The 18746-nt window shown below is 37.0% G+C and overlaps 1 protein-coding gene across 3 annotated transcripts in view; it reads right to left on the bottom strand.

Moving 5' to 3' along the window:
* LOC127834954 (protein ECT2-like) overlaps positions 1-18501 on the bottom strand; it is a 58749-nt gene extending 40248 nt beyond the window's left edge. For all 3 annotated transcript variants that reach the window (XR_008028293.1, XM_052361097.1, XM_052361098.1), the window contains exons 1-5: positions 18436-18501; positions 7005-7078; positions 6521-6700; positions 1451-1540; positions 645-752 (exon numbers count right to left, since the gene is read on the bottom strand). Coding sequence is in view for 2 of the 3 variants with exons in the window: in XM_052361097.1 (XP_052217057.1) it covers positions 645-752; positions 1451-1540; positions 6521-6700; positions 7005-7078; positions 18436-18478 (495 nt within the window). In the remaining variant the exon portion in view is untranslated. The remainder of the gene's footprint in view (positions 1-644; positions 753-1450; positions 1541-6520; positions 6701-7004; positions 7079-18435) is intronic.
* Between the last annotated feature and the right edge of the window lie 245 nt (positions 18502-18746).

The following is an 18746-nucleotide window of genomic DNA, read 5'->3' as shown; positions in this document are numbered from 1 at the left end:
ATATCTTCATTTAACATATTTCTGGTCTAAAGAAAATTCCAGGTCACCTAGTTCACGGATAGCGTCTTTATTATATAACGATTATTTTACTGGCCGTGAACTCCGGTGATGACCTGTATATAAACTCTGACATTCACACACTGGCCGCGAATTGACCCGATACCATGCGGGTTGAAATGCAAGGCATTAAAGTGAGGCCTCGTTTCCACTTCTCTTTATGCTTTTACATGATAATATGTTGTCAGGAATATGGAAGTAAGTACTAAATATGAGAACATAGCCTTTAAGTATAAACGCTTTTGCCCTGGCAATCCTCTGAAAATAAAAAGGTGCACGCACAAACTGTATTGATGTCGAGAATTGAGTGTAAAACTGTTCTATCTATTAAGCCTTTTCATTAGAGATAAAATTGTTTCATGCAGTAAAACAGTGTTACAAAGACGCGGATATGTTTCCAATGTTCTGGTGGTATACTCAAATCAGCTAATGGAATAAATGAAGTGTCTTCATTCGTACCTAGTCGCGCGAAATTTTATTTGAATTTTATTGGACACTTACAAAGGTCAGGTTAGGTGAAAAGCTGGCTCAATACAGCTATGCCGAAAAAAAAACGGTAAATGCCCTGAATGAGGGTGTTCCCCTACCTCATATTTTTCCCCATCAATGGCGTTGGCCACCAGGTGTGTGATGTTACACTTGAAGTCCTTTCGTACGTTACCACCCATGTAGTGTACCAGGTCAACAAAATGGCTCTGAAATTGGAAAGAGTCACAAACATTTATTTGAGCATCATTTTGGGGCTTAAAGCATGGGCGTATTTTCATCCCAGTTTACACAGGCTAATCAGGAAGACATTTTCTGTCTAGACTGTATTTTCATTTAAAAAAGACCTGCATTTAAACAAATAAATGCCATAAAAGCGGACAGTGTCTTCCCCGATGAGCCAGTGCATAAAGCCCTGTTTTCCCAGTGCGAGGCTCATTCATTCAAATGAAGGGCTTTTTTTGCTGGTTTTATAGCCATTATTGGATCATATCCCCAAGGGCAAAAAGTTTCTTTCTTTCCCAAATCCAGTTCGTAATTCCCAAATGATTGGTTCATCTTTTTTAAGTAGAGATAATTAGTCTAGGAATAAAGATTTTTGAAGTTATACATGTAATATCCATTTTACAGATATTTGTATGTTTTGTATTGCCTGTTTACTTAAGTTCAATCACCCAAAGTTCTAAACCTATATATTATTTATTTCCCAATTCGTAGAAAATTGATGTTTAAATTCCCAAATTACATGTAATGGTCATTTTTCAATAATAATGACAATCCAATATTTGGAACAGACATTTTTCCTTTTAAAATAATATACACATTGAAATGCTAACTCATCGGTTCAATGCCCGTTTAAAAAAAGGTACAGCAATTATACAAAATACCATTTCAACTAGGGACCTACCAACTCTGATTTCTCTTTGAAGCCAGTGAAACACACTTTCAGCCCAGTCATGGAGCAACAGTACTGTGGCCTGGAGTTGTATGGGATGGGCTGAAACAAAAGAGATATGAGCGGCCTTTCAGACCAGGCATGGAGCAACAGTACTGTGGCCTGGAGTTGTATGGGATGGGCTGAAACAGAAGAGATATGAGCGGCCTTTCAGACCAGTCATGGAGCAACAGTACTGTGGCCTGGAGTTGTATGGGATGGGCTGAAACAAAAGAGATATGAGCGGCCTTTCAGCCCAGTCATGGAGCAACAGTACTGTGGCCTGGAGTTGTATGGGATGGACTGAAACAGAAGAGATATGAGCGGCCTTTCAGCCCAGTCATGGAGCAACAGTACTGTGGCCTGGAGTTGTATGGGATGGGCTGAAACAGAAGAGATATGAGCGGCCTTTCAGCCCAGTCATGGAGCAACAGTACTGTGGCCTGGAGTTGTATGGGATGGGCTGAAACAGAAGAGATATGAGCGGCCTTTCAGCCCAGTCATGGAGCAACAGTACTGTGGCCTGGAGTTGTATGGGATGGGCTGAAACAGAAGAGATATGAGCGGCCTTTCAGCCCAGTCATGGAGCAACAGTACTGTGGCCTGGAGTTGTATGGGATGGGCTGAAACAGAAGAGATATGAGCGGCCTTTCAGCCCAGTCATGGAGCAACAGTACTGTGGCCTGGAGTTGTATGGGATGGGCTGAAACAGAAGAGATATGAGCGGCCTTTCAGCCCAGTCATGGAGCAACAGTACTGTGGCCTGGAGTTGTATGGGATGGGCTGAAACAGAAGAGATATGAGCGGCCTTTCAGCCCAGTCATGGAGCAACAGTACTGTGGCCTGGAGTTGTATGGGATGGGCTGAAACAGAAGAGATATGAGCGGCCTTTCAGCCCAGTCATGGAGCAACAGTACTGTGGCCTGGAGTTGTATGGGATGGGCTGAAACAGAACAGATATGAGCCGCCTTCTGGGAAAACTGGTCTTAGTGCATGTGAGTAAAGTTCACACAGGCTAATTTGGAATAACACTTTCTGCCTTAACAAAATTCTCGATATGCAGACTTCATTTAAACAAAAATTCCATAAAAGTGAAAAGAGTTGTCTCTGATTAACCAGTACTGACCGTAGGACAAGGCACACTGTGGGACAAGGCACACTGTGGGACAAGGCACACTGTGGGACAAGGCACTTGGATTAAGAAAAGTTTTCCAAGAACAAGGCATAACAGCCTATCCCATCAAGCAACCACGTTTTAATGCCAGGGGAAAAACAATATGTTCAAAATAAAAATGCCTTAAAACAGCTATTGCAAATAAAAAGTGAATAGGTTCCCATTATATAGCATAATGGATGAAACTGGGGTCTGTAAATCATTCAAACAAATTTATGAAGGGAAAAAAACACATACTGTGTTGAAAGTAAATATTTTTAGGAAAACAGTGTATTTTCAGCAGGTAATTAACATGTGTCCATGGTGACCCTTAAGGGCTCACCTAAGTTCAAGGTACACTACATGTAAGTATCAAAGAGTTTACCTGGTGATCTGGTCTTTGGGACCACTTGACCAAGTTACAAGCACGGGGTTCCCGTTGACTCAAAAAAGTTGTCACCACTAAATTTCACCACTTTGAAAAAGCTGTCCCCATTTTTTGTCAATCATAATTCACCTTGGACACAATTCAGTCTATTTAAAAATGGAATTTTCACTTAAAACTTAAATTCAACATACTGATATTATAACATGTCTAACAACAGACAGTGTAAAAGTGTTCAAAAATAAATCCAGACAAAATTGGCCTCTGCTTACAGTAAGCCTTGTATTGAAATGAAAGTAAAACCACATGTGAAAATATGCTCATCAATTTGTTTAGCTATTTTTTAATTGACAATTAACCTGTTGCAAACAAATCATTTAAAAATGATGACCTGGATCCTAAAGCAATATTGATATTACAAATTTCAATTGAGAGTGTTTGTGCTTAACCATGTGGAAAACTGATGCTGTGATGTCAGAGATAAGCTGGCACCTCTTATCTACAACAATAGGTGATCTGACCACAAACAATGCCATTAGGGCATGTTTGCGCTGGCATAATCTACTCTAGCAAGTGACTGCAATAATCTGGCTTCTCCACAGAGCTGCTTTAGACAGTTAAGTAACATTACCCTGTAATAAAATTCAGAAAAAATAACATTTGGCAATTGAATTCTGATCATTTCAATCATGCCATTTATTTACCACACAAGAGCTGTCCCAGAGACATTTGAAGTTGAATATCTGTATGAGATAAATTATAGGGATTTGAAAGCTTAAAATTTAAACATCAAAGCAAGAAATAGGACTATACTAAGAAACTACACTTCAACACCGTTATTTCGAAGTCGTCGGGACCGTTAAAAAAACTTCGGATTAACGATAATTCGAAATAAACATTTGACAGACGACTTCTTTTTGTAAAAATCAAACGTTGTGGAATTCACATGGTTCAGTCACACTGTACTTTTAATAATTGTTTTTATTAAAAACGTAAACTAGTCAGAAAGCAATAGATTTCTACTTGTAACAAACGGAGGAATAAAACAATTCTTTTTCTTCTTTTTACTTTTCTCTAATTACAGACCATATAAAATATCATGAATATCATATCATACATGTAAATACATATGAATACATTTTCAAAAATGAATTAACAATTTTTTTAAATAAGACTCCATGTCTCTCTGAACACTGGCGTTAGCAGCACTAAACTGGACGCGTGAAACATATTTCTCCATTTTGTCAAGGACATTGAAGAACTCACTTCTGCCCGTGTTTTCCTCGCAGAACTGCCTTACGTCGTTGATGCATGTGGTCACACGTTGATTAGATATCATGTTCATTCTTGTTTTGTCGGCTTCGTCGTCGGCTTTTGTTGACATTATAAAATGAACATGCTACGCGCAGACCACAAAGGTGTACCGGTAATTATCTGCTTTTGACGCGCAATGCGCAGAAAACATAGGTGTGAAATTACGCTCAGTGTTTTGCAGTTTTGACTTCGGATTAAAGATTGATAATAAGGTGCGAATTATAGTGTTGGGACCGACAGAATCACTTCGAATTAACGATTTCTTCGGTTTAAATAAGTTCGGATTAACAATGAAATTTTACATTGAACAAAGAAGAACCACAATCGGGACCTGAAAAATACTTTGAAATAACGGTGACTTCGGATTATCGGTGTTCGAAATAACGGTATTAAAGTGTAGATAGTCATCTAGTCATACTTCACCTGCAAGTCATGGAGGTAGACTCACACGCCAAATATCTGGTCAATATCTTGAAGCGTTTAAAAAAAGTCCAAACAAGGGACAAAATTGTCACAAAACCAGGTTTTCAATTTAAAAAAAAGGTCTGATAAAGGGAGACAATTCAAAATGTGCACTGTTACTCATTGTTCCTAGTTACCCTGCCTTTGTAAAATTCAATCTATTTTTAGTCGTGGGGACCTTGATTTAAAAGTCTGATAAAGAGAGACAATTCAAAATGTGCATTGTTTCTGATTGTTCCTAGTTACCCCCCCTTGTGTCAAATTCAATCTACTTTTAGTAGTGGCGACCATGATTTCGACTGAATCATAAAATCCTGACAATATGCGCCAGGGCACTTGGTGACAAAATTTTTGTGAAAGTTTCATTGAAATCCGTTGAGAAATGAAGGAGGAGTTGCACTCACCGACATTCACTAATCTAATAACATGTTTTTTCCTTCAGAAAACCTGGTTAAAAATGGAATGCGAGACAGACAGATGGACGGACAGACAGTTCGACTGCTATATGCCACCCTACCGTAAGCATACAAATAAGCTTGAAATATTTGACCCCTTAACAGTTTTTAACCCCACTTGACACAGATTCAAACTTTGCCTTGATATAGTCCTGATAAACATTCTGATCAAGTTCCATCAAGATTAAGTCATAAAGGTTGCTTCTAGATTTGTAAATTTTTCTAAATTCAATCTGGTGACCTAGATTTTGGACATTTGGACACAAAAGGATGCAGATTAGAACTTGGTCAAGATATTGTCAAGATAAACATTCTTACTTCATCAAGTTTCATCAAGATTAAGTGAAAAGTGTAGAATCTACAGACGTTACTAGCTATAAGCTGACGAATCATGACGCACATTAACGGTCCCTGGACACTGGGGCTGTATTCACAAAGCTATTCTTAAGACTAAAAAAATAAAGAATAGACTTAGAACCAAGAAAAATACATTTAACATTTCAATGTATGAAGGCTACAAATGCTATTTATGTCAAAAATTGCTCTAAACTAAGACATGTGTATTTAGGTCTTGAAGTCCATGTCTTACTGAACAGTATTATAATATACTGATCATAAAGTTTAAGGACAATTCTTTATTTTCAGATGCCAGTGTTTTTTCTTTTTCCCCATTTTGGGAATTGGGCCGGGTCCCTTAGGACTGGGAAAGTCGAGGGGTTTTGACAAAAATTGGGAAAATAATGTTGCAGTTTTTTTGCTAACAAATGCTTCAAAAATGAGAATTAAAGTGTTTAAATATTAAATTTAATAACATGTCATGTCTAGAGCTGGGTGGGAGATTAACAAAATGTTGATCTAAAAAAAAAAAAAACATTTTTTTTTAAACCTTCAAATGGGAATTTTTAAACCCTTTTTTCCATTGAGAATTGGGCCGGATACCGGCCCCGATTTGGAACACACAAAAAACACTGGATGCAAGTCTAAGAATTGGTTGGTGAATATGGGCACAGGTGAGCTCCAAAACAGCAGTGTTATTTTTCCATCATTTTGGGAATAGGACCGGATCCATTTGGATTGGGAAAATTTACAGCATTTTGACTTAAATTTGGAAATTAGTGTTGCTGTTGTTTTGGTAACAAATGCTTCATTTGAGAATGTTAAGGTCCCATTTGAGAAAAATATATGCCTTTTTCCATTGGGAATTGGACAAAATACCTGACCTGATTTTTAATTACAAAAAACACTGAGGCCCTTCAACCTGTGACAAGCCTGACCTGTTTGTCTGTGGCACACTTGATGATGACAGGGGGTCCCACTATTCTGACATCTGCCTTGCGTAGTTGCTCAAACACGTCTCCTTTGAACTCATCCAGCACGAAGATGGTGTCGAACTCTGTTGTGTCCGCCACATACTCGCTGCCTGTCTCTGACTCAAATACCTCGTAGGGAAGGTTCTGAAACAGAGAGCAAGCCTTATAAATGGTGGCAGCCAACTTAACATGTATGATGTACAGGGCAATATATTTTTATTTACTTTTTACAGTAGCAAGTCCTACAGAAAGTATTCAAGAGACTTCTTTTAAACGAAAAATACCATAAAGCGGAAAGTGTTGTCCACAATTAGCCTGTGCGGACTGCATAGGCTAATCTGGAATGACACTTAACGCATATGCAGCAAGTCCCAATGTCCCAGATTAAGCCTCAATTGTATGCCAGCCCAAGCACATCTTGCACACTATAATTATTTGACCCCCTGACCTCCAGTGCATTCTTCAGAGCCTTGTGTTTGCTGCAGGCCCCTCCCACCAGGATCAGCCGCACCTCCTTGCCATCTGAAATACACCACAGGAAGTGGGGTTGTAGTGTTACCGTTTATTCAAAAACCACAGGGACTGCAGGCCTTTTCCGCCCTATGCCACGGGTCCGAATATCGGCCTCATTCCCAATGCAAATCTGGTTGTTTTATTCCCAATTGAAAAAAAAAATCCCAATTCAAAAAAAATAATATATATATATTTTTTTTTTAACATTTAAATATATAAGTTAACCTGATCCAGTGTAGAAAATAGAAAAATATTGCATAATTAAATTATCTGTTGCCTTGACTTTGTTTTTAAAACAGTAAAATATGTTAAATTGATTATTTAAGACTTTCCTTATTTTCCCCAAAATCCGGCATTTGGCGCGTTTTTTTTCCCCTCAAAAAAGGCCAGGCCCTTTCTCCAAAATCAGATAAAAACCCTGCACTTTTCACACATGTTCATAATATTTTGTAAAATTTTAATCATATGTTATCAAAGTAGTCGTTATTTACCTGTAAAGGGCTTCTTTGAAATATTAAGAAACACTATTTACATGCGATTATTTTTCCCAATTGAGCCAGTTTTGCGATTATTTTTTTCCCAAATTGGTGTTTTTCACGACACGAAATTCCCAAAATTCCAGTGTGGCGTTTTCCCAAAATGGAGCAGAAAAGGCCTGGACTGGGGTTGTAGTGTTACCTTTTATTAAAAAACCACAGGGACTTGGGTTGTAGTGTTACCATTTTTCAAAAAGTTTAGAAACCTGCAACAAGTTTTATGGGGTAGCATTCCCCTGGCTATTAAAATTATTAAATTCATAATGTATTAATTAAGATCCTTGTAACTCTAATAATTCATTTTGAAATGTTTAAGCCTGTGATTTAACACACCAGTCACCTGCATTCACCAGTTTGAAAAGTAACGTATTTAGTACTTTAGACAAGCCAGTTATCAAATCTTAAAAGCTGCAAATGTTACTATCATTTTATTGTATACCTTTTTCCATGCTTCGAAGCAAGTTGACAGTAAAATGTTAAATTATTAACTTAATACTTGCACATTGTTATGTATGTATATTATTTTTAGTAAGAATATTTCATAAAAAATCCAACTTATTGTCAATAGCAAATGCACTTTGCAAGCTGAAGAAAACAATCTTTTTGAGACATTGCCACTCGCATACTAGCCATACACACAGTTATACCAAATAAATACCTAACCCAGCCCAAGAAAGTGTAAGAATGTTTTTTTAATGTTTATAATCCTCATTCATAAAGCTCCCTACATTAATTTAAATTTCGAGATGAACTCAAGTAAATGTATAGATCATGTTTCCTTTTAAATTGACCTTTTCACGTTTTGATAAATTGACAAAATTGAAAAAAAAATGTTCAGAGTTGAAAAGGGTCATTGGAGTTATGCTATTTGCTAGGTAACAGTCATACTGAACATTAAATGTATGCTCTTAAATATCCATTATATGCATCCTTTGAAGATTTTAAACATGAAAATAATAAAGCGCAGGCTTTTTCCGCCCTTTGCCACGGGTCCGAAATTCGGCCCCATTCCCAATGGAAATCTGGTTGTTTTTTTCCCAATTAAAAAAAAAAATCCCAATTCCCCCCAAAAAAAAAAAAAAAAATTTTTTTCTAACCTTTAAATATATAAGTTAACCTGATCCGGTGTAGAAAATTGAAAAAAAAGTATCGCATAATTTAATTATCTGTTGCCTTGAATTTGTTTTAAAAACTGTAAAATATGTTAATGATTATTTAAGACTTTCCTCATTTTCCTCAAAATCCGGCGCTTTGCGCGATTTTTTACAACTCAAAAAAGGCCAGGCCCAAATTCAGATTTAAAAAACCTGCACTTATCACACATGTTCATAATATTTTGTAAAATTTTAATAATAAGTTATCAAAATAGTCGTTATTTACCAGTTAACGGCTTCTTTGAAATATAAGAAACACTATTTACATGCAATAATTTTTCCCAATTGAGTCAATTTTGCGATTATTACTTTTCCCAAAATTGGGGTTTTCACGACGCGACATTCCCAAAATTCCAGTGTGGCGTTTTCCCAAAATGGAGCGGAAAAAGCCTGAAGCGTAACAAACACGTAACGATTGAATACTTTGGAGAGTTCTGTTGTTATTAGGGCTGTAACGATACATTCGAATATTCGAATTACTCGAATACGGCTGTGGACGAATCGTATTCATTATTCGCCACCTCCCGAACCGAATATTTGGCGAATACAAACAACGTGGTTTTGAGTTTGAAAGTTTAATCATCTTATCTTACCTTTCAAATGAAGGTTCATGCAATAAACCCTTAGATTTAAATGTTCTTCTCCTAATTCCAGCGTTTTTCATCATGTTTACCCCACCCACTATGTTACACAGTGAGATTATCAACAATAATGGCAGGCACCGGTTGAATATTTACTACATTGAATTGAAAAATCTTTTGATGATTGTTTAATGTTTATTTAGGCAAATACGAGTGCTTTGATGCTCAAACATACACACAAAAGAATGGCAGATGGGATTTCTTTTTTGTTTATCTTTACGCCAATGATCGTGCAACTTATCAACAAACATGGAGCATAGTAGCAAAGGGAATGCTATTGATATCGTTGACCTGCCTGCCAAATACACGTCGTTTGTCTGGCGCTGTGTTCAAAGTTTAAGCAGTTCTTGTCAGTGTCGTGTTATTTCAAAGTGTTACCGTATTTTACCACGTATAGCGCGCTACCATGTATAACGCGCATGCGATTTTTTAAAGCCAAAATGGGGAAAAAAAAGAATTCAAGACCAAAAAGCCTGAAAATCGGGCCGAAAATGGCCGCCATTTGTGCAGTCATTTAATCGGAGTTTTTCGGGCGCTTAATTTTGTGTTTTAAAGAAGGGAGCGTTTAAACGTTCTGGAGCATGGGTTGCATAGCACTATATTTTCGACATTTTTAAAGATTATTCTCTCGAGAATATGGTGGCCCTAAAAAGGGCCGTTGTCATCGTGATGGGCTAGGCGTTGTCTATAGTGGTCGTCCGTCGATGTCTGATGCGTCAAATCCTTCGAAATCTTCATCATCGGTGTCGTTGTCGCTGTCGAAAAACTTCCTCATGTCATCGTCGGTCATCCCGGTTGGCGTGTCCTCGTAATAGTCTTCTGTGGTGTCCTCGTCCTCTTCCGCAGGGGTGTCTGAAGTCTTCTTTACCAGGTCTTCCCAGATAGCGTCGTCCTCGGTCCCGTCGAGATTGTTTGAGATGCAGCATTTCTTAAATGCCTTGACAATGATGTTGGGGTCAAGTTCGTGCCAAGCATCAACGTTCCACTGGCATATGTCCTCTAATTCTGGTTTCCTCATGCGCCCCGTAGCAGTGAAGGAGTGGTCACCCTCGCTGTACCACTGGTTCCAGCGTCTCTGCAGCAAGACCTTCATCGGTTTGTTAATCGACACATCAAGAGGCTGCAGGACGCTGGTCAAGCCACCAGGGATGATCGTCAGGGTGGTCATGTATTCCTCTTTAAGGAGGCGCAGCAAAGCCGGGGAGCGATGGCACCAGAAGGCATCGAGGACAAGAAGGCTGCGTTTCGAAAAACCACCTGGTCGTCTACCCCAGACGGTCTTAACCCAATCATTGACCAGGTGGTCATCCATCCATCCCTTTGCCTGCGTTCTGACTACTATCCCGGCCGGAAACTTGACGCCCTTTAGCAGTGTTTTTCTCTTAAAAACAACAAACGGGGGGAGCTTTGCACCATCTGCTGTACATGCCAGCATGACGGTGAACCTGTTCTTTTCGTTCCCTGTTGTGTTTATAGATACGGTTTTGCCACCTTTCGTCGCAATGGTGGTGTTGGCTGGCATGTCAAATGTCAGAGGCGTCTGATCGGCGTTTCCAATCTGCGAGAGATCAAACTCATATTTGACTCTTTGTTTGATGACGAATCTCTGGAATTCAAGCAACTTTTCTTCGTAGTCGCTTGGCAGCTTCTGAGCAATGTGGGTCCGTCTTCGAATGGACAGGTTATGTCTCTTTAGGAAAGCATAAGCCCAACGAGCTGACCCTTTGAAATCTTTGGCTTCAAGGAGACCGGCCAGTCGTCGACCCTCCATTCGAAGCTCCACAGTTGATACGGCTATGCCCCTGTCGCGTCGCTTTTCTACCCAGGAGAGCAGCTGCTTCTCGATTTCCGGGTAGTGTGCAGCGGACCCCCGCTGCGCCAGCTTCGTTCGGGGCAGTTTCATCAGGCTGGCCTTGTCCCTACGCCATTCCCGCACAGAGGACTCGCCGACATTAAACTCACGGCCAGCTGCCCGATTGCCGTGAGCTTCGGCGTACTTGATTACATCAAGTTTCTCTCTTACTGTGTACGATTGACGTATACAACCCATTTTGAACAAGGATGTTCAGTGGCAATTTACAAGATGTATCTTGTATATATCTTGATTGACAATTTCAAGATATAGCGGGGCTGACAATTTCAAGATAAAGTTGGGGCTGACAATTTCAAATATTCTTTCTGTGATGTCGTATAAGCAATAGCAATTGAACGTTTGAAACTGCACTGTTGAACGCTCAATATTTATACACAATGCGGTGCCAATGCATATTTTCACGTTCTCAAGTGTCAATTAAGGTCTCAAATGCCAATTAGCGTCTCAAATTACTCAACAAGTTAGTTCGTACATTGCTAGATGAAAAATGTCAATTACGAAGTGCAAAGACCCCGTTCACACCTACCTTATCCTGCGAAACACAACTCCTTCACACCTACCTTTATCTGCATTCATTTTATGTCGAAACAGCCCCTAAAAATGCGATCAATGAAGAAGTGTGAAAACACCAACAAAGACAATTTTTTCATCTTTTAATTTTTAATTTTTGCCGTTCATACCTACCCTTCCCACTATTTGTTGTTTCGACAACGGCCCCTACAGTCTATAACATTGTAGGGTGTAGTTTTTCTGCAATAGTAAAAAAAATGGCGGCAATTGTGAAGATTTACGATTACGAAATGGATTTTTCGCAATTTAGCAACCAGGAAAGTGTTGTGTCAATGTATTACGCGCACTGAATTTTTATTTTGAAATTTGAAGGTAAAAAACTGCGCTCTATGCATGGTAAAATACGGTATATTTCATATTTTCAGTATGCAATGATACTCAATTAATCAAATTGACAAATACCCTTAGTTTCATACTATATAATGTCATGTCAAGTTGTCAGTATTACTTTTGTTCATTGAAATTCATATTCATGAATAAATATTCGTATTCGCCACCCTGTATTCGTGATACGTATCGTATTCGTTACCTAGTGTATTCGTTACAGCCCTAGTTGTTATTGTTATATTTAGTGACAAGGATTTCTTATAGAAAGTATCAAATTTACTCCACACCATATCCGTATGGATGGTTGAGTGGTTTAAATTTTAGACTTTTACTCTAATGGTCATTTGTTCAACTTCAAGCCCAATTGAAGATTACTTTTTTTAAATTCTTTAATTTTATTATTGTTTTTTTTTACTGGAGCTATTAAGCTCAAATGTTTACATTTATCAATTTAAAGCATTCAATGACTAACTTCAATACATGCTAAAATCTGTGAAAAGGTCCCTTTAAGAAATCTGATGTTGTCTGCTTACAAAACGTTAAAATATTAATCACTGTACAGTGATTTTTTTCCCTTCTTTATAAAGTACCCGTAAAAGGCACTTTCCCAATTGAGGAAAACTACAAAATTGCCAATTGCTGTCTGCAAAAAAAGCCAAAAAGGAAGGACAATTTAATCAATTTTGTTCCAAAATTGCATTATCTGCAAATCAACAAATAAAATAAGCACTGAAGCCAAAATGCATGTAAATGAATATTTGAATTGATTTGTGCAATTAATACCAAGCAATTAAAAAGAACCTTAAGTGCTCATTTTCCAAATCAGTGATTTTTTTTGCCCAAAATTACCGTCGATATTAGGCTGCTTCCTAATTGCAAAAATCAACGTTTTTCAACGTTTAAAAGCACAAATCACTCCGAAGAATTTCTAAACTTTTAATGTTATGATTGAATTTGATGAATGTCCTTTAATTTTCCATAAGAAGCTTTGTGAATACTGGCCCTTATTACATTTCAGAGACTGATGTTCATGCTTAAGGTTAGTGAACTGGTTAGTATAGACTTTCTTACAGCTACTGCCAACACCAATAGCATACATTTATGCAGCTGAACTTCGGTATCTCAAATTTCTGGTGAAGTCAAAGTAGCGCAAAATTAATTTTCGAAAAATGTAAATAAATGTCTAAGTTTCTTTTGACTCCCAAAGACTTGAAGATAACGAAGTTCAAGACAGGGAGATAACAAAGCTGTATATATGTTCAGGCATTGACAACATACCATAGTAGTGGCAGTTTGCACAACAACGTCTAGTATGAACGCTTTTATTACCCAATGAATGGGCAGGGTAATGCAGGTATGCTAGAAAATATCAGAGGCTTTATCACACATATACTATTTTATTCAGTCTCTGCAAATATCCACCTGCTCTCAGACATTCCCAAAAGTACCGGACTGTCAGACCTGACTGACGTTTTTAAGACAGGTCTCCTTGAAAATGCTATGTTGCCAGACCGAATGTACAGCAAATAATTCAAGATCAAAAGTTTGTTTATTTCATAAAATTAAAACCTGAAAATAAAAGAGAGCTAATATGAATTGTGAGCAGTAAACAAGAGCTGTCAGAGGACAGCGCGCACGACTATTCGAGTGATTGACAATATAACGTAAGCCATCATGGGGAAATTGTTCAAATTATTCAATAAGGTCAAGGTAATAGTTCAGGTCACAGGTGGTTAGCGTGTGGCTATGATATTAATAAGTGAAAACATCATTTTGAATGATAAATAATCATATTATAACGAAAAATTAACTTTTCTGAAAAAAAAAATATTTCACTATCAAATATATATATAACAAGGTATGCAACTCAAAATAAGCCCAAAACGGGGTGCATCGCTTTGAACAGCCATATCTTCATAAATTTTGCAGCGATTTTCACGATCTCGGTCTTATTCAACGAAGAAATGAATTTCCTTTCTGGAAATGTATATGTCTTGCAATATTTTAACAAATGCTGGGTCAACTTTTAAGAAATAACACGATACACAACACGCATGACCCAGTTGACAGTGATCATGCTGTCTTTAAGACTGAAATCTTCACGGAGTAAAGGGCAACTTCCCTACAAAGTTCATGTAGTTCGATACCATAATTCAATAAAACGTATGAAAAAACATTATTACCGTTCTTGTCGTTACATTCTGCATCAAGACTAACTGTCCAGCGCCGTTTGAAACCTTTGTTTACATACATTTCAACTAACTGACATTTTAAACATACGAGTGATTTCATTGGTCCAATGCGGAGGTGTGTCTTTACAACTGGAGATTTCATTCATAAAGAATACATGATCACTGTCAACTGGGTCATGCGTGTTGTGTATCGTGTTGTTTCTTAAAAGTTGACCCAGCATTTGTAAAAATATTGCAAGACATATACATTTCCAGAAAGGAAATTCATTTCTGCGTTGAATAAGACCGAGATCGTGAAAATCGCTGCACAATTGATGAAGATATGGCTGTTCAAAGCGATGCACCCCGTTTTGGGGTGATTTTGAGTTGCATACCTTGTTATATATATATTTGATAGTGAAATTTTTTTTTTCAGAAAAGTTAATTTTTCGTTATAATATGATTATTTATCATTCAAAATGATGTTTTCACTAATTAATATCATAGCCACACGCTAACCACCTGTGGTTCAGGTATATTTTCCACAATCTATTGAACATTTGTAAAGACATAAAATAAACTAATAATATTTTATTCCAAGTTTGATAGCAATAGCTTGGGTGGGAAGTTTGGACGGTCCTTCAAAAATAAAGTAAATAAATATTAATTTTTTTAAACCATGTTTCAAAGAAAAAAATATTCTTTTTGGGTTGGATGGGGGGGGGGGGGGGGGGGGGGTTGAGAGGGTGTTTAATGTGAGGTGTGGTCATTTATTAGACAATCTTTCAAAAATAATTGTGGTATTCAGGTAAGTGTTGTTTTGTCAAAGTATTATTAAAATCGGATCATAAATACAGAAGTTATGGCAATTTAACTAAAATTTATTCTTTTGACCTTGAGAGTCAAGGATATTCAAAGGTCAAGGTCAAATTAAAATTGCCAGGTACAGTACCCTCACGATAGTAATAAAATATTTGAAGTTTGAAAGCAATAGCTTTGATACTTTAGAAGCCAAGTGGCTCATAACACAAAGTTTAACAAAATATTCAGTTACTAAGACAAAAAGGGCCATAATTCTTACAAAATGCTTGATACAGTTGTCAGCTCTTGTTTATTGATTGGGGTCATGTTGGTAAAGAAGTTTTCAAAATATGAAAGCAATATGTCAAGGGACATTAAAATATTCGAGGTGGTACGCAAACTTTAACATAGATTTATCACTAATATGCATATTCTAAATGGAAAAAGGGCCATAATTCTTACAAAATGCTTGATACAGTTGTCTGCTCTTGTTTATAGATTGGGGTCATGTTGGTAAAGAAGTTTGCAAAATATGAAAGCAATATGTCAAGGGACATTGAAAATATTTGAGGTGGTACGCAAACTTTAACATAGATTTATCAATAATATGCATATTCTAAGTGGAAAAAAGGGCCATAATTCTTACAAAATGCTTGATACAGTAGTCTGCTCTTGTTTATAGGTTGGGGTCATGTTGGTAAAAAAGTTTGCAAAATATTAAAGCAATATGTCAACGGACATAGGAAATATTTGGGGTGGTATGCAAACTTTATCATATGCACGCTCACGCTAACGCTCACGCCGGAGTGAGTAGGATAGCTCCACTATATATATTTCATATATAATAGTTGAGCTAAAAATGTTTTTGTTAACATTCAAGAAATGTTTCAGCGCATGCGCATCAAACACTTCCTCCTATGCGAGTAAATCTGTCTTTTACTGTTAATCGAAAACATGTTCTGCAACTCAGATCATTTAATTAGGGTATAAACAGTTTGTTCCCGATCAAAATTACGCTTCAAATTGCTTTTTAATTCATTTATATATATTTGTTGCAAGTTTTTTTACATTTGAAGTTTAATTCTGGGTTGTCATATAATTTTGCAACTGAGAAATATTTGTCATTGAAATTCTCTTAATTCTGACAATTGCTTAGTTTGTGCTTTAAAAACTGTGTCTTTTAAAGTATGAACTTGATATCCCAAACGTGTTCTGTTGATTTAGGTACTTTTTTAATTCCTAACAAGTATACACTACGCGACCCGTTATTTTTGCCTGATTCGCGGAGTCACGGTGGACAGTTTGATTTTTTAGTGGAAAATCACCAAGATTTCACATGATTCGTCACTCCGCCATTGCGCGATTGCAAGATAATCTTTGCAGTGATTCTCTGCAATTTTGTGGTTATTTGCCAAGATTCACCGTGATGGCAGTGGATATCGGTGACATCGGTGTTTTGCCAACTCCTGCATATAAACAGAATCGTATCAATAACTGTATACATACCACTTTTCTAATGTGAACAATTATCCAATAATCCAACATAATTACAACTTTATCACTTATCACTTATGAAAAAACAATCTTAAAAATTTATGATGACAAATATGTTAAGGAATTTCATAAACACAACATATGCCTACGCCATTTTTCAGAAGTGTAGAGTACAGTGCATTATGGGACACAGCTTTCATTGCACGAGCGAATTTAAATTTAGATTGAATGCAATATGATCATGTACAAAAATTGTTTTATTGCGTCATATGCAGCATGTAAAAAATGTGCTTCCTGGTGACGTTCTGTTGACGGGTAAGAATGAAAGTGAATGTTTGTTAACATAAACAGTGCGTTAGCATTAAATAAATCGTCTGGATTATTTCATTCCTTTTCTTACATGTGCTGCTCTGAAAGGGAATACATGTAATAAACACTGACTCGCGAGTTTTCCACACTTTTATTGACATAACACAACAGATCAACACCAATAAGCTGTCGAAGGTGGTTTAACCTCTCAGCGAATAAAATCAGTAAAACGGATGGATAAAGCAATGAAGCTGTTATCGTCGCCATCTTTGTACCGGATTGCTGAATTTCGAATTTCAGATTTCCAGTTTGCGGAGTCATTTTTTGCCTATTCCCAATGGGCAGAATATTTATTATTTATGTTATTTACAATGTATATTAAATTGCGGAATGCATATTTCTGATTCCCATGTTGCCAACTTCTTTTCATCGCGAAAAAAGGTGAATCACGTCTGATCGTGCTGATTGCCTTACAGCGAGATACATCGTGCGACGGTCACTATGGAATTACTGAGACATCAACCAAATTTTCTTGTTGCTCCGAATCACCGCGATTTGTAACATTGCATTGATGGCAGTGATGCGAGAATCGCGGCAAAAGTCACGGGTGGCGTAGTGTACATGTGACTTTCTTTTGTAAAAATAGTTTATTTGTGTTCTTCAGTCACTTTCACAATTAACTATCAATATATGAGAACACTTGGTTTTATTGCAATTGGCATACAAGTATACAATTCTTGAAATTTCAATTGAGAAATTGAATTTTTTTTAACATTTGGGCTTAAATATTTTTCTTTAGAATACTGTATGTTGTGATTTGTTTGTGTTCATTGTTTAGTGTTGTATTGTTTATTTTCTATTTCATTTTTCCCATTATCATGCCATCAATAAATTTGAGTTAGTGACTCGATGTTTTGAAATTGTGAATCCCAGTCTGGTCCAGCATGTTTTTTTGAGTCCACAGGACCGAATGTCCTGTGGACTTGCATACTTTTGGGAATGTCTGCGCTCTCGGACAAAGCCAGTTAAACTAAGAGGTCCAGGAAAAATGATGATGAAAGTTCTAATAGCTGATAAGAAAAATAAAAGGACATGTTACAGTTGCAGTTTACTGTAACGTTAATTGAAATTTGTACAAATAGTATGGATGTAAAGACTTTGTGTAAAAGTTTGGGACTTTCAAGGAGACTTCATTATTTACATGGAAAAATCAGGATTTCATTTATTGACCACCTTGTTCATATTTAATTATTTTGTAGGCCATGCACGACTTTATGTCAATATCAATTTAAACACGGACTGTCTTTTAGACAATTTTTGTTTATTATTACATCTATTGTTGACATTTTTTAAATTGGAGTTTTGGAAGTTTGGTGCATTTTGAGTGTCAATCATTTGGCTTTATACGTGCATGTGACACATTTTTAAACGAATAATGTATGCGATCTACATGTCCGCCCGTTAATTTTTAAGACATGACATTGCTTTACCATCTTCGTTTACTGCATCGAGACATCTAGTGTTCTCCGCCATTTTGTCCACTTTGAAATTGGCGGCGGAAGTAACGAACGGTTAATGATAAATACCGTCTTAAATGAACTTGAAATGTCAAAGACCAGCTTAAATTAATTAGGGTGTAACAGATCAACGAACATTTTCAATGCGCAAAGATCAAATAACTAAGAATAAGATCTAAGTGCTGTAGAAGTACGATGGATCCATCAATTAATAATTATCTAATAGTAAATAGGGCTTTCATCCAATCATTGGGAAAAAAGTGAGCCCATATTATGTTGGTGCA

This window comes from Dreissena polymorpha, chromosome 6, assembly GCF_020536995.1.
Source record: "Dreissena polymorpha isolate Duluth1 chromosome 6, UMN_Dpol_1.0, whole genome shotgun sequence".
NCBI lineage: Eukaryota > Metazoa > Mollusca > Bivalvia > Myida > Dreissenidae > Dreissena > Dreissena polymorpha.
Note: the sequence above shows the minus strand (reverse complement) of the source record. Positions and strands in the feature narration are given on the sequence as shown.